This window comes from Rosa chinensis, chromosome 6 (assembly GCF_002994745.2).
Source record: "Rosa chinensis cultivar Old Blush chromosome 6, RchiOBHm-V2, whole genome shotgun sequence".
Classification (NCBI taxonomy): domain Eukaryota; kingdom Viridiplantae; phylum Streptophyta; class Magnoliopsida; order Rosales; family Rosaceae; genus Rosa; species Rosa chinensis.
Window position 1 is genome coordinate 6,624,133 of NC_037093.1, and position 15,079 is coordinate 6,639,211.

The 15,079-nt window shown below is 37.6% G+C and overlaps 1 protein-coding gene and 1 long non-coding RNA gene across 2 annotated transcripts in view; both read left to right on the plus strand.

Annotated features, from left to right (window-relative positions):
* Positions 1 to 4,960: 4,960 nt before the first annotated feature.
* The window catches only part of LOC112172254 (TMV resistance protein N), a 36,870-nt gene continuing 26,751 nt past the window's right edge, over positions 4,961 to 15,079 (plus strand). Inside the window, exon 1 of the mRNA XM_040507612.1 lies at positions 4,961 to 5,150. Coding sequence (XP_040363546.1) covers positions 4,976 to 5,150 — 175 coding nt within the window. The 5' untranslated portion in view covers positions 4,961 to 4,975. The remainder of the gene's footprint in view (positions 5,151 to 15,079) is intronic.
* Positions 11,433 to 14,626, plus strand: LOC112173651. The gene is made up of 3 exons (XR_002925653.2): positions 11,433 to 12,042; positions 12,506 to 12,582; positions 14,235 to 14,626. It is a non-coding gene; the product is annotated as an uncharacterized LOC112173651 (long non-coding RNA).

Genomic DNA, 15,079 nt, shown 5'->3' on the forward strand with positions numbered 1-15,079 from the left:
CTGGTTTCTGCCAGAATGGCTGGGAATGGGATCAGCCCCTTATAATTAAGTTGTGATGGAATGACCAAAATACCCTTCACACGAAAATACCCATAACTTTGGCATACGAACTCCGATTATTGCGTTCCACATATGCACGCGATCGTATCGACGAGCTCTACAACTTTCATGAAGGAAATTTTCTAAAATTCGGTACGTAGGAAAAGTCACTTTTTGAGACCCCCCTAAATAACGTTCGATTTCGAAAATAAAATCGTTCGAACTAGTTCCACAACTTCTCCAAGCTTCGTACTCGCTCCTAATACCGAGAAATCAATTATAAAAATCCACGGAATTTAATTTGGATTTTTCGGGGTATTACACTTTGCCGGAAACCGGTCACCTGCCGCTGGAGTCCTGTCAAGTTTCGCCGGAATCCGGTCAACTTTCGCCTGATTTCGGTCAATGGTCGCCGGATTCCTGTCACAGACTGCCGTCCACCGGAATTTGCTGAAAATCTCACCGGAAAGTTTTTTTTGCCCCCAATAGACATCTATTGCCACCTAATAGAGGGGCAATAAACGTTTATTGCCCCCCAATAGACGACTATCAGCCATGTATTGCCCCATAATAAATGACTATCAGTCATGTATTGCCCCCCAATAGACGTCTATTGCCCCTCAATAGGACTTTCAGTTGCCAGAATGAGAACTAATCTCCCTAAATTTAGACAAATAAAATTTTGATTACAGAAAAAAAAAAACAAGGAGATTACATCAATTCAAAACGTCTATTGCCCCCCAATAGCCGTCTATTGCCCTCCAATAGAGGGGTAATAGACGTATATTAGAGGGCAATAGACATCCGAACGACCCAAAAAGAAGCCAAAACAGAATAATTCCATAGAGCAACAATTCTTACAGATTGGATGCTCCATGCAAGCACACACTTTTTTTGTTTTGGCTAAACATATATCGTTAAAAAAAAAAAAAAAGGAAGAAAATTCATGGTAGGATGGAAAAGTCTATGAACGCCAGACCTATACTTCTCAAGCAAAAAGATGAACAATCAAGAATCAAAATTATGGTCTAGCATCTCTGACATGCAATCATGCTACAAGTTTATCGAACCTATTGAATGGTAAAAGGTGCAGGTGTGTTCAATTGTCAGATTTCAAGAATGCTTCTATCGAGACAAGTCTAAATGTATGCAGCTCCAAAACAAAAAAAGAGCATCGCACATAATGAAACCAAAAAAAAAAAAAAACCAACGTCTGCTCACTGCTCTGCAACTCGGACCGAAATGTGGATTTGGATTTGAGCCTCCAGAAGCTTGGGTCAAGATTGTTGGTGCTTAAAGGCGACCCGAGCAATGTCAATATTCACCGGTATCGAAGATGACAGGTGAGAGAGAGAAAGTACAAACGTGGAACATGACGCCAGCGATGCCGAAGATGATGACGACGACGTCGGTGCTGGAAAACGACGAGGAAAAGGGCCGACGGAGGGATGAGTGCGGGGAAGAAGGTCGGGATCGGACTCGGAGTTTTTGTAATTAAGATCCTCCTCCTCGTCGATGACGTCCTTGCACACAGAGAGAGAGAGACGGATCCTCGTCGTCGGCGTCAGCGTTGGGGTCCTCATCCTTGCAGAGAAAGAGATCGGTGGTGAGTCGTCCACGTCTTCCTTGTAGAGAGAGATCGCCAGATCGGTGATGAGAGATAGACTCGTCGAACTTGCAAAGATGTGAGAAAGAGACGGCGAGAGAGATAAAGTGGTCGAGATGTAATTATTAATTTTTTAGAGCCCAAAATCGTCATTTAACTATTAAATTGGGTTAGTGGGAACCAAACTTTCTTGGTGGTGTAAGTGGGCTAATTTTAACCTATTTTGGTGCTATGGGTCAAGAACCCAATTCTAAAATATACTTCCTCAATTCATATACAACTTCAAATAAAATACAACATAAATCTCTTCGATCATGTTCCTCCCCATAGTTGCATCTGCTACCTCTCCTCCAACAACTTTTCTATAATTTCTGTCAAACAAATGAAAAGCTCAATAAAATACTCGCAACATACACAAGAATGAAACTGAGATATAAAGCAACCAACATAGCAAATTTATTCAATTCAATCAGTATCCAAAATTTAACATCTTAATAGCACATAACAAAAATTGTCCATGCCAAGAAGGAAAATAATGAGTTCTTGTACACGAGGATTATAAAAACTCTACATTGATAGCAAAACAAGATACTCAGAATAATATACCAGCCCCAAACCAAACAATCGACAACTAATAGCCACTTTCAAGCAACAGTCTAAATCACTATCCCAACACATATTTATATGTAGAAGTTAGTACCTTAAAGAAAACAAAGGTAGATGTATTCTTTTCTGCAATCATACCATATCTGCCAATCAATCTGCCAATGATGTTCTGCATGCATAAAAACAACAAAGCATTACTTTAAGTGGTGGTGTTCAATTACTTGCCTAAAAATAAGCTTCATATTAACCATGTCAGACACATTTTAAGCACATATGCAACAGCAAATGCACTGCGCATGTTTACAAGTATTAACAACAGTCATGCAGACAAATTGAAATTGACGGCCTGCAGACAAAAAGGAAAATCAAAGTTAGTAGATGGAATATTTTACCATGTCGAGCCTCGAGCACAGTTAGAAAGCAGGTTCACGGCTGCATGTTCCTCCGGCATCTTCTCTATCCTTTCTGATTCCACCTCCCTTTGTTTCTGTTGACATTTACAATTATCCAAAACTTCAAGTTCACCATAATGACATTTTTGTAAACACTTGTATTACGTGAAAGAAAAATCACCACATACCAAAAAGCAAATATTGTAGCTGAGAGTCATTATACTGTATACAAAAGATCCAGCTATTGAATCAGTAAGCCCTTCTATTGGTGCTTCATGGCCTTAAGCATCCTCAACCTGACAAATGAAATGCAGGTACTCTCTAATGAGTAAAGATGCTAACTGATTAAGATATCAAACATAAAACTTCCTGCATTGCAATCCCCCTCCCATGAAAAATAAACAAAAGAAAGAAATTTTCCTTGCACAGATACATAAATATCCTCAATGACTTGGTGTTTTTGCACAAAGGAAAGGTTGCTCAAAACAATTGTTTGTGTCATGAGTAAAAGTAAGTTCACTAACCATTTGAACAATCTTGGAAATCATTGAACTGGAGCCAGTTGAGGTTGCTTCAATTATCTATTCATATTTAACATCAACCCCTGCAAACTATAATTAATTAATTTAACTAGATCAACAAGGTCCTCACACAAAAGCAGTACTATTATACAAACTAAAGACAAATAAACAAACAATAGGTTCGAATAATGTTTACCTTTCCAACAATTGCATTCGAAATAGATAACAAATGTAAACTTCAATATAACAACAAAAGAGACATGAAGTTCCTGATTTTGCTATAATTCCCAAGTTCTTGATCAAGCCACCTCCTTTGTCATACATGTACCCCAGTCACATAGGAGAGGATTCTCTCTCTTGGTCTAATTTAATCTGCATTTTTTTTTTTTTGTAAATTAATGAACAATGCTGAATAACATGTCATCTAGTAGCACACTTCCTAATGTTAAAGCAATGCAAGGAACATCAACTAACCTGAATTTCCTTATATGTGAGGGAAAGGGATCTAATCTTGTATAGCACCTTAAATAAATTTGGTATGTAATTCATGCAAGATTTCCAAGAAAACATTTTATAAATATATGAAAAGTCAAAGCAAGCTTACATCAGAAGCATTGGAACTCAACTCCATGAAGAAGATGTCTTTGTTACTAAAGAGATACCTCAGCCCAAGGTTAATATCAATAGTGCACCCACTCTGATGAAGAAGACTCAGATATGTTAAGCAAGGAGTACGCGCGCATGAAAGTAATTACCAATAGAGGCTGAGAGCTACTGTATTAGAAATACCAAATATTACCAACTATGGTTGATACAAGAACACATCAATAAAGATCACAAGTATAGTAGAATAACAATGAAACTTTGAATTTTGATACTACTGAACTGAAATAAACCAAATCAAGACAAGTCAATCAGTAACCTAATATTTCAATCATGAATTTGGGAAAATCAAACAACTCAAACAATGTTGATCCTAAAGAAGCATTCAAAAAACTAAACTAGCCCCAACAGATTCAAATTTCACAATTCAGAACTTAATAAAACACCCAAACTTGAAATTAACAAAATCCCACCACATAAGACTCAGAAAAGCCATAAATTGATAGATCGGCTATGTTAGCGAGCTACTGATTATGAATAGTCCTCAATCATTCACCTTAAGGCCTTAAAAGTAAAGGGGACGGTGACGCGTGTCGTGTATCCGGCGATATCGAACCTGGGAAGTTGGGGGCTTTTGTAGATCTGAGCCTTCCAGGTTCAAAACGATGTCAAACAACCAAAAGCTATAAATCAAAAATGGGGAAAGTAAGTATCTCTGCAATTACTTTACCCTAAGTATTCAGATGTCAAAACAAAATCAAAAAACTCAAAGTTAATACCTCTGCAACTCCTTCTTCATCGGTGCAGCTAGTTCCCCGATAAATTTGGTGGATCCGCAGTAGATAAAACGAATCGAAGGAAAGAAACCCGGAACGGCAGCACAGTGAGAGAGGAGAAGAAGAAAAACTTCAATGTCAAAAATATGAGGATTGAAGAGAGAGAGAGATTAGTTTTTGTGGTAAATAGGGAGGAGAGATGCATTGGACGCCGTGTTAGTGGGTATACACACCGATACAGTGGGCTTGTCTTATTAAATAATCATATTTTTACTTAATTTTTACTAAATTGGTACTCATTCCCACTTATGACAGTGACAACAAAAAAACCCTCACTGATCTTTTATATCAGTGTGATAGTATTCCTATGGTGACTGATGAGTTTTTAGTCCCAAAAAAAAGGGTGCTATTGGGGAAATTTGTTGTAGTGAAATGAGCATACAAAGAACCTCTGCATCTTTCCCCCCTTCACCTCCTCAGTGGAAATATGATGTCTTTTTGAGTTTTAGAGGCGAGGATACTCGAAAGGCTTTTACAGACCACTTATACGCTGCATTGGAACATCAAGGAATCATAACTTTCAGGGATGACCCTGAACTTCAAAAAGGTAAAGCTATTTCTCCGGAACTTTTTGCTGCAATTGAAGAATCAAGATTTGCTCTCATTGTTCTGTCACAAAATTATGCATCGTCAACATGGTGCTTGGATGAGCTTGTAAGAATTCTTGAATGCATGAAAGCAAGAGAAAGTGTGTTGCCAATTTTCTATGATGTTGATCCCTCTGATGTACAAAAGCAAACAGGATGTTTTAGAGAAGCCTTCAGTAATCATGAAGAAAGGTTTAGGGATGATAAAGAGAAAGTGCGAAGGTGGAGATATGCTTTAACTGAAGTGGCAACTTTCTCCGGGTGGAATTCAAAGGAATGGTATGCATATACTCTTTTCTTTAATTTTGTCTCTTTCCATTACATTAATTACAGCAATTAACTTCTGTGCTTTTCACTATGTTTTTCACAATAATCAATAATGTAGGCAGATAACCAATTTAAATGTCATTACAAGAATATAAACGAAATCAAGTCGAATGCAAAGACATTTTTATAACTAAATCATCATATCAATAACATCATAAGTTTAGTCTATTCTGTGTTGTAGGTATGAATCAAAGCTCATTAGAGATATTGTTGAAGTTATATGGACAAAATTGCAACCTACATCATTCAGCTATGCAGAAAATCTAGTTGGAATTTACTCAAGATTGCAGCCAGTCAATTTGCTTTTAGGTGTAGGGGTGGATGATGTCCGCTTCATTGGGATATGGGGAATGGGTGGGATTGGTAAGACAACTATTGTAAGAGCGTTGTATGAGAGAATCTCTCGTGAATTTGAATTTAGTTTCCCTCTTATGGATGTTAGAAGCTCCGTTGAAAAAAGTGATCTACTTAATTTACAAAAGCAGCTTCTCTCTGGGATCTTGACAAAACAGGCCAACATATCAGACCTTCATGAAGGAGCCACCATTATAAGGAGGTTGTTAGGTAAAAAAAAAGTTATTCTCATTCTTGATAATCTGAACCATTCAAGCCATTTAAAATATTTGGCAGGAAACCAAGAGTGGTTTGGTTCAGGGAGTAGAGTTCTTATCACAACTAGAAATGAGCATTTGTTGATTGAACATGGAGTGGAGAGAAGATTGAAGGTCGAAGAATTAAATCATGATGATTCTCTTAAGCTTTTTAGCTGGAAAGCATTCAAAAGAGTTTACCCTGAAGAAGATTTTCATGATTTTTCAGAATATGTTATAGATTATGCCAAAGGTCTTCCTTTAGCTCTTGAAGTACTGGGGTTCTTTTTTGTATGGAAGAGACCTAAGTGAATGGAATAGTGCATTGACAAAACTGGGAAGAGTTTGTAACTTGGAAATTTTTGACATACTTAAAGTAAGTTATGATGGTCTGGATGATGAGGAGAAGAAAATATTCCTAGACATTGCATGCTTCTTTTACGGAGAGGACAAAGATCGAGTAACAGAAGTACTGATGAGTTGCGATGTTTCTGCAATTATTGGATTAAAAGTTCTTACCGAAAGATCTCTCTTGACTGTTTCGCATGGAAGACTATGGATGCACGATTTGCTCCAAGAAATGGGTTGGGAAATTGTACGCCGGGAATCTACTGATGAGCCAGGCAAGCGCAGTAGGTTATGGCTTCCTGAAGACATCAAACATGTCTTGACCAAAAATAATGTAAGAGATTTAGTACAAGAATAATTTAAGTTCTTATTTGCTAATAAATTATATGACAATTCGGTCTGTTAAATCTGCTTTTTATGATACGATAAAATTGGGTTAATAGGGAACTGAAGCAATAGAAGGCATATTTGTGGACTTAACCGAGTTAGAAGTAAAGGTGGACGTGAATCGAAAATCATTTTCAATGATAAACAAATTGAGATACCTGAAGATTAATAATGGGAACCTACCTAAGGGGCTTGAATCTCTTCCCAATAGTTTACGGCTTCTTGATTGGACGAGGTATCCGTTAAAATCTCTGCCATCACATTTTGACCCTCAAAAGCTGCTCGAACTTAGTTTGTGTCATAGCTGTATTAAACATGTTCGGATAGGAACTGAGGTATCCTACAATTACTATATCATTCTTTTATTACTTATAATAATTGTTGAATATATCATGGAAGCTAATTTTTTCTATGCTTTTTACTTGACATGCAGCCTCTATACAATTTGCAAACCATTAATCTGAGTCACTCTCTGAATCTTGTCAGCAGGCCAAAATTTAAAGGCATGCCATATCTCGAGTTCATAGTTCTTGAAGGTTGTATAAGATTGTATAAGGTTGATCCAGGAATTGAAGTGCTTGAAAGACTTATTGTGCTGAACTTGAAAGATTGCAAGAATCTTGTGCGTCTTCCAAGCAGTGTAAGTGGCTTAAAATCTCTCGAAGATCTCAATCTTTCTGGTTGCTCAAAGCTTGAAAAATTGCCAGATGAGTTGGGTCATGTTGCTTGTTTGGAGACACTTGATGTGAGTGGATCTGGCATAAGAGAAGTGCCCTACTCAATTGGTCTTTTGAAAAACTTGAAAGAATTATCCCTTCACGGATGTAAAGCACAGTCACCTAAATCCTGGAATATGGTGTTCAACCCTCTTCAGTTATTGCAAAAAAGAAGTCACATTCGCGCAGGATTGTCGTTGCATTGTTTATTTGGTTTGCATTCATTAACCAAACTGGATTTAAGTGACTGCAATCTTTCTGAAGAAGCAATGCCGAGTGATTTTGGATGCTTGTCTTCATTGAGAGAATTAAATCTCATCAGAAATCAATTTGTTAGACTACTTGGGAGCATCGGCCAACTCTCTGGACTTGAAACTCTACTCTTGAATCAGTGCCGTAAGCTCAGGATATTACCAGAGCTTCCATCTTATGTATGGGTAGACGCTAGCAACTGCATTTCATTAGATACATTGGCCAATCAAAATGGACAATACAATTCGATGCTAGAAGGAACATTTGTTAATTGTTTCAAAATGGTGGAGAATGAAAGCTGTGGGAGTATCGCACTTTCATTGCTAACACGCTATCTGAAGTTTCAACATTGGGGTTCGTCCGTACATTCTACCCGTAATTTTAGCTTTATTGGTCCTGGAAATGAAATACCAGTGTGGTACATTCACCAAAATGTGGGGTCTTTGATAACAGTAGAGCTGCATCCAGGTTGGCTTAGTAACAGGTTGGCTTAGCATCCAGTGGACGATTTTTTTAGGTCTGCTGGGGCTCCCTTGTAACTAAAAAAAAAAAACAATATAATTGATGAGTCGATTAATGTTCTATTTTAGTTGCATTAACTAATTGCGCTTATACAAAATTTCTGACTTTTGAATAAACGCTAAAGAGTCTTCCAACTCGGATAAGCATAGAAAATGTGAATGACATTTGGAAACATTACTACCTCCGCTTGTTTCCCGCATTTCTTCAATCCCTTGCAATACCTCAACTGCCAATCTTGCCACGGATCGAATCCCCTAACATACACAATTGTCGCACGGAAAATCCACCACGTCTGGTCGAAACACATTCGCCACAGGATAGTCCCGATCCAACCCCTTCGGCAAAAATGCCTTCCACATCCAATCTACGCCTTCCGTGTTCACTAGTGGCACACTCTTTAGTCTCGTCACATTTGGTGGTGTTCACCAAATGAGGGCTCACTAGTGGCACACTCTTCAGTCTTGCCACATGTGGTGGTGTTCACCAAATGAACCAAGTGGCGTATTTAGGAAAGGGTTAACGAGGCCACCACATAATAGACTTATAAGACGGACCGGGTTTATAGCAGATCACTTAAATCCAAATCCGTTTAGTAATAACAAAATTCAACCCAATCTGATCTGATCCAACAAAAATGAAACCATATGGAGAAATGAAGAAATAATTTAGATCACAACAATACAAATAACATGATTGTTAACAATTGCAGCAAGCCATAACTAAGATCAACACATTGTTATGATCAAAAGATCAAACAGGAAACACATCTGATAAACTCTGACCAAGATGAGCAACATAAGACTGTAATTCAAGAAAACTGAGAAATTCTTGTGATGTTAGAATTCTGTATTTACTTACACTATTCATTATAAGAACGAAAATCAGAGTCGCTACCAGAAATCATGATTCTCATACAATTCAACCTGGGTCTCAAAAGTTTCTTAATGCACATACCCAGAAGTCCCAAAACCAAAACTTGGTCATGCAGAAGACAACTGAAGCAGGAAACTTGACTGATTTCACATCAATTAAAATGTTTTTCCATTTACTTAAGATTCAATCAAAATGAGCATTCCCAATTTCACAATGTAACAATTACCTAATTGAAAACATGAAAACAGAACTGATGAACATTACCTGGATGATGGCAGTGAATACAGTGAAACCAACATAGAGATCAATGATCTGATGATTCAACGCAAAACAAAACCAATATGAGAAAGTTGGTTAAGATGTTTGAGAATTTTAATAGAAAAGAAAAAGAGAAATAAGAAGAAGACCTTGAGAAGGGCAGGTGTGGCCGTGTAAGCCGATCTCAGAGAATTGAAAAGGGCAAAGGCGTCCTGACTCGTAGAGGACGACGATGACGATGGCTTCACCATTTTCGAAGAAGATTGAATTGAGTTCAACTCCGGCAACCCTTCTTCTTCGTCTCTCTGTTACACTGTCTTGCTTGCTCTACAAGATCCAACACTATAACACACTGGGGTCTCGGTTGACCTAAAAGGTTAGGACTTGGGGACTAATATCGTCATTTCACTAACTCTTATGTGGCCCAATAAGAGGAGAGGACCGCATGAACCAGAACACGTGGCTGACCAGTAAGTTCAGAAACTGGGACCCTCCTTCTCTCTCTGTTTTGGGTGAGCTACTTCTCCAGGTATATGCTTTTTCACAGGCCCGCTCACCTGCTGGACTAAAATAAAGGGACAAAACGGGATGAAATCATCCCAGCCGTCAGATATTAATTAAATTGATCAAACGGATAGAATACCAAACCATTAAAACCAAATCTGTTTAGACTGCTAAGACTCCACGCCTAATCTGTTTATCTTCCTCCTCCCTCGTCTCAACTCTCAATCCATTTACGATCCCTCAGAGCCTCCTCTATACCATTCTTCATTCTTCCTCATCACCATAAGACTGGTCTCTCTTGAAGGTATTTTTCTTAGATTTTACTCTCTCTCTCTCTCTCTCGATTTTAGGTTTTTTTTTTCTTTCTTTCTTTTCAATTTGGTGAATCATGGAGCCATTGTATTTTGTTTGATGATTTCGTTACTGGTGTTCTGATTTCATTGTCGAAATTTTGGTTGTTCCTGTGTAAGTATTGATTTTGGTTGCAAATGGTTCGTATTTGGATTCCTGCTCAAAATTCGATTGTCTGGATTTGCTATGTTTGTTTTGGGATTTGAAAGTTTTTCTATTTTTAATTGCTGGGATATAGAGTTGGTCAAAAGAAATTGAAAAAAGGTCAATACTTTTTGTCCATGGAATGGATTAAATCATTGAATAGGAAGCCTCATTGACCAACTTGATTAAGTGGTTAGACTCTTTGCTGGTGTTCTGTTTCACCATTGTCGAAATTTTGGTTGTGAAAATTGTTTGACTGCTTTATTACTAAAAGTGTGATTGATGCTACAGCCATCTGTGCTATACATTTGGGAAGAACATAAAGCAAGCTGGGTTTGGTCCTGCCTTTTTATAGGTTAGTTTCTTTTCCTTCATCCTTTTGTGAAGTGATCAAAGTCAAAATCTTTGAGTCAAAGTTTTGGTGTTGATAAGAGTGAGAGAGGCCATATTGCACTGAGTTGAATGAGATGTGTAGTTTCACTTTGTTCTATATCTTATGATAGTTTTGGTGTTGATATCTTATGATAATTTTGGTGTTGATGAAAGTGACAGAGGCCATATTGCACCGAGTTGAATGAGCTGTGTAGTTTCACTTTGTTCTATATCTTATGATAGTTTTTGTAATACCCCGAAAAAAATCCAAATTAAATTCCGTGGATTTTTTATAATTGAATTTGCGGTATTAGGAGCGAGTACGAAGCTTGGAGAAGTTGTGGAAGCTGTGGAAGTAGTTCGAACGATTTTATTTTCGAAATCGAACGTTATTTAGCGGCACGCAGAAGTTGACTTTTTATACGTACTGAATTTGGAAAAATTTCCTTCATGAAAATTGTAGAGCTCGTCGATACGATCGCGTGCATATGTGGAACGCAATATTCGGAGTTCGTATGAATAATTTATGAATATTTGAAATTTAGGAATTTTCTATAAATAGGAAGTTTTCGGATTTTTTTCATTAAGGACGAAAAAATCCCATTTTTGCTGAACAGTCCCCGAAGCTCTCTCTTCTCCCTCCTCTCCATCGTGATTTTCTTCTTTCTCTGGGCTCTCCTTTGTCCGGCCATATCTCCCTCCACAGACCTCTGATCGACTTGATTCCAAAAGAAATTTCATTCGCCTTGAAGTCAGTTAAAACTTCCTAGAAGACATCAAGGTGAGAAAAGAACCGTGGAACGCGCTAGGAGGCCGAGAAGCTGCACAGCTCGAGCTGGAATTCACCGATGCTGCTCTTCCTTAACCGGCCGATATCTCTCTCATCCGACCTCGAATCGAGTTGATTCCAAAAGGGATTTTTCTGGGATTGAGCTATATTACAACTTTGTGGAAGACATCGAGGGGAAATAACCAACGTGGTAGCAGCTACAAGTCGAAGAACACGGTGCAGTCGAGCTGGAAATCACCTCTTTTCCCCACCATCGTTCTCCCTCCTCCGGCCACCTTTTACCGTGATTCTTGAGGGGATTCTTCACTTCTGAGGATGTAGATCATTTTCCCTAAGGTGGATTGCATCGATTTCATCTGTGGAGATCGAATTGGAACGAATTCAAAACTAGGGTTCATCGGATCCGTTGGCTTCTAAGGTAAAATTCGATCGATTGGTTCATAATCAGACTTTTGTGTAGTTATGAAAGTTTCAATTCGAGTTAAGATGAAGAACTTTCATGTTGATAGTTTTGTCTAATTTTGACTTTGAATGGGCGGCGGTGCCGCCACTGTGATGGTGGTTTCCGGCGACCTCCGGCCACCCCAAGGACAGTTTCTGTCCATTTTTGTGTTCTACGTGTCGATATGATCGTCTGCATATATAATTCATAATTTTTGGAGATAGTATGATTAAGTTATGAATTTTACGATTTCGATCAATTTCGATTGTTCGATTAATGATCTGTGAAGATCGGACCGTCCGATGGACTTGTAGTTCTGATATGTTGATCGTATGACTGTCCCGATAATTTTGTGAGGTCACGGGCGAAGATCCGACCATTGGATTGTCGTTTAAGTATGTTTTGGAATTGTTGGCTAATTTCAAGTACATTTGATTAGGTGGGTGACGGTTTGAGTTGACGAGCGTTTGGAATATCGTTATATTTGACTTTTTAGAAGACGCAGCTGGATTAGAGGTGAGTAAACCTCACGTGGTTCATATTACGAACCGAATAAATTTAATTACTTTATTATTGTCGTAATCGTGGTTCATATTACGAACCGAATAAATTTAATTACTTTATTATTGTCGTAATTGTGTGAAAACATTTGTGGAATAAATATTTGTTTTAAATTATATGGACTTGATCAACTACGGTCCATAGGTAAGTAAAATGATTTTATTATACAAATGAATTTCACGGTTTTTATGCTTGAACTATAGTTGGTATTAGTGGTCATTCCTGAGCGGATGATTACGTATATATATATATTTACGTGAAATATATATGTTGATTGGTGTGTGATTGGCATGATGAAATGATTGAGAATGGATTTGGATATTATTCAAGCTATTAATCTCCCATTTAATTGTTGAATAATGAAATGTTGATCATGTGATGTGAAAGCTATTTTATATGCCCAATTGTGAATCTGTGGAAATTATTTTAAGAAGTAAAGATTTGTCTTGAAATAATATGTCTCTTTATATGGGTGTACATATACATTTATACAATCTAAAATTTATAAAGATTGTATGTTGTGAAATTGATTATGTCTGAAAAATATAATTATGAAGTCGGGTGATTACAACAACCCCGTGCTTAAGTGAATTACTGGTAAATGTGCTTCGTGGTGTTTCGTGGTTATGCTTCGTGGTTGTTAAGCTGTGGGCCCTAGTCCCTTCAGATAGTGCACTATTATACTCTTAGGAAGGGTGCTTACTTTGAGTATACATGCCTTGGTGGTGGCCTTGGTATGCTGCGGCTTACCCGTGCTTTGGGATTATGGCCCTAGCACGTGGATTTATGATTTGATACCAGTCAACCTGGTTTTCCCGTGTTTTGGTATTATGGACCCTAACACGTGGATTTATGATCTGATACCAGTTAATCTGAAAATTCACTAAAAAGACTTATGTTATGTTGATCAAATATCTATCTATGATATATTTTGAATATGTGAAGGTGTTAGTGAAATTGATCAAATATCTATCCATGATATATTTTGAATATGTGAAGGTGTTTGTGAAAAGAAAATCAAGCATGCATTACTTTAATGTTATTTCACATATTAATGTTGCAATATTTGTTGGTTGAGATCAAGCATGTGTTGCTCAAATGTTATTTCACATATTAATGCTGCAATATTTGTTGATTGTTTACCTGAGTTATAATAATTGCAATTTAATCAATCAACAGTTCTTTCTTGTTTACTCACGAGCTGTCAAAAGCTTACCGGGTTTTGTGTTGTTGCAATTCCCGGTACACTATTCAAATTGTGTAGCGGGTAATCTCACAGGTCAGGAGAATCAGGGCAGTGATCGTGCGGTTTAGAGTATTAGTGTTAGATTTACAGCATTTGTTTTTGTGAGGAGAATTATACTCATTTGAGCTTACAATTTGATTTGGTGAGAGTGTGCTGTAATAAGTAGCTTGAGGATTTGGTTATGTAATATTAAGAGGTGTAAGGTGTGGTTGTTTCTGAGAGAAAAATTCAGAACGTTATTTGTATTGTTATTAGTCATGTTCCGGATTTGAATCCTTATTTCAAAATTCGGGGTGTGACAGTTTTTCCACAGATGAGCATTGTTTAGATAGAATTTGAATCTTGGTATGTTGTTTTGTAGGGAACTCTTCATTTGATTCTGGTTGCTAACACCCTTCTCAACTGCATTGCGTTTATTATCACCAACAACCGCTGCAAATGAAGGTGGAGATTGATCGGAGTCAGAAAGGACAGCTAATTGTAGCTGTGATTTCACTCCTGACCATAAAAGTTGCAGAGATAGTGATTCAATCAGTTACTAGAACAAATTGATTAGTTAGCTTAAATTCTTTTGTGATAAAGTTGGATGTTTCTGTTGGGAAATTTAAAATTCTTGTTAAATTGATTGTCTTATCCCGATTTATGGAGATTGTTATTAATACTGGAATGAAATATACCACTGGGATTACTGTATATGTATTATTTACTCAGGTGTTTAGTACTGGAATTGTGAAGACTTCTGCTACAGGCCAATAACACTAAGCTAAAGACTTAGCTTCTTAGATATATATCTTGCATGTGCCTAAGCTAAGATATCCGTTTGGATTTGTGTGTTATGCATGTTGACAAAACGGGTATGACATAGTTAATGAGGGGGTCGTCAAGTTTCAACACAATAATTGTCTTGGTGATTATGTCATGTGATGCTCGGGTATACATGTTATCCTGAGTTTGTTTGTCCTTAAATACAAGTCTCTATTGTGTTGCTTGTGCTACTTATGAACCAGCGTTTCAAAAATGGAAAGCAGTGACATTACTGCATCAAGTCTTTGCTTGCACAGAATTTGGTGCATGCTTGTCACCACTGGGCTTCCTGGCTACTGGAGTACTATGTGGTTGCTAGTAAACAAATTGGTGTATGCTTGTGAGATCGATCATTGTGTTCTGGTTGGCTATTATTATCTGTTGTTCTTGCTAATTGTTCAG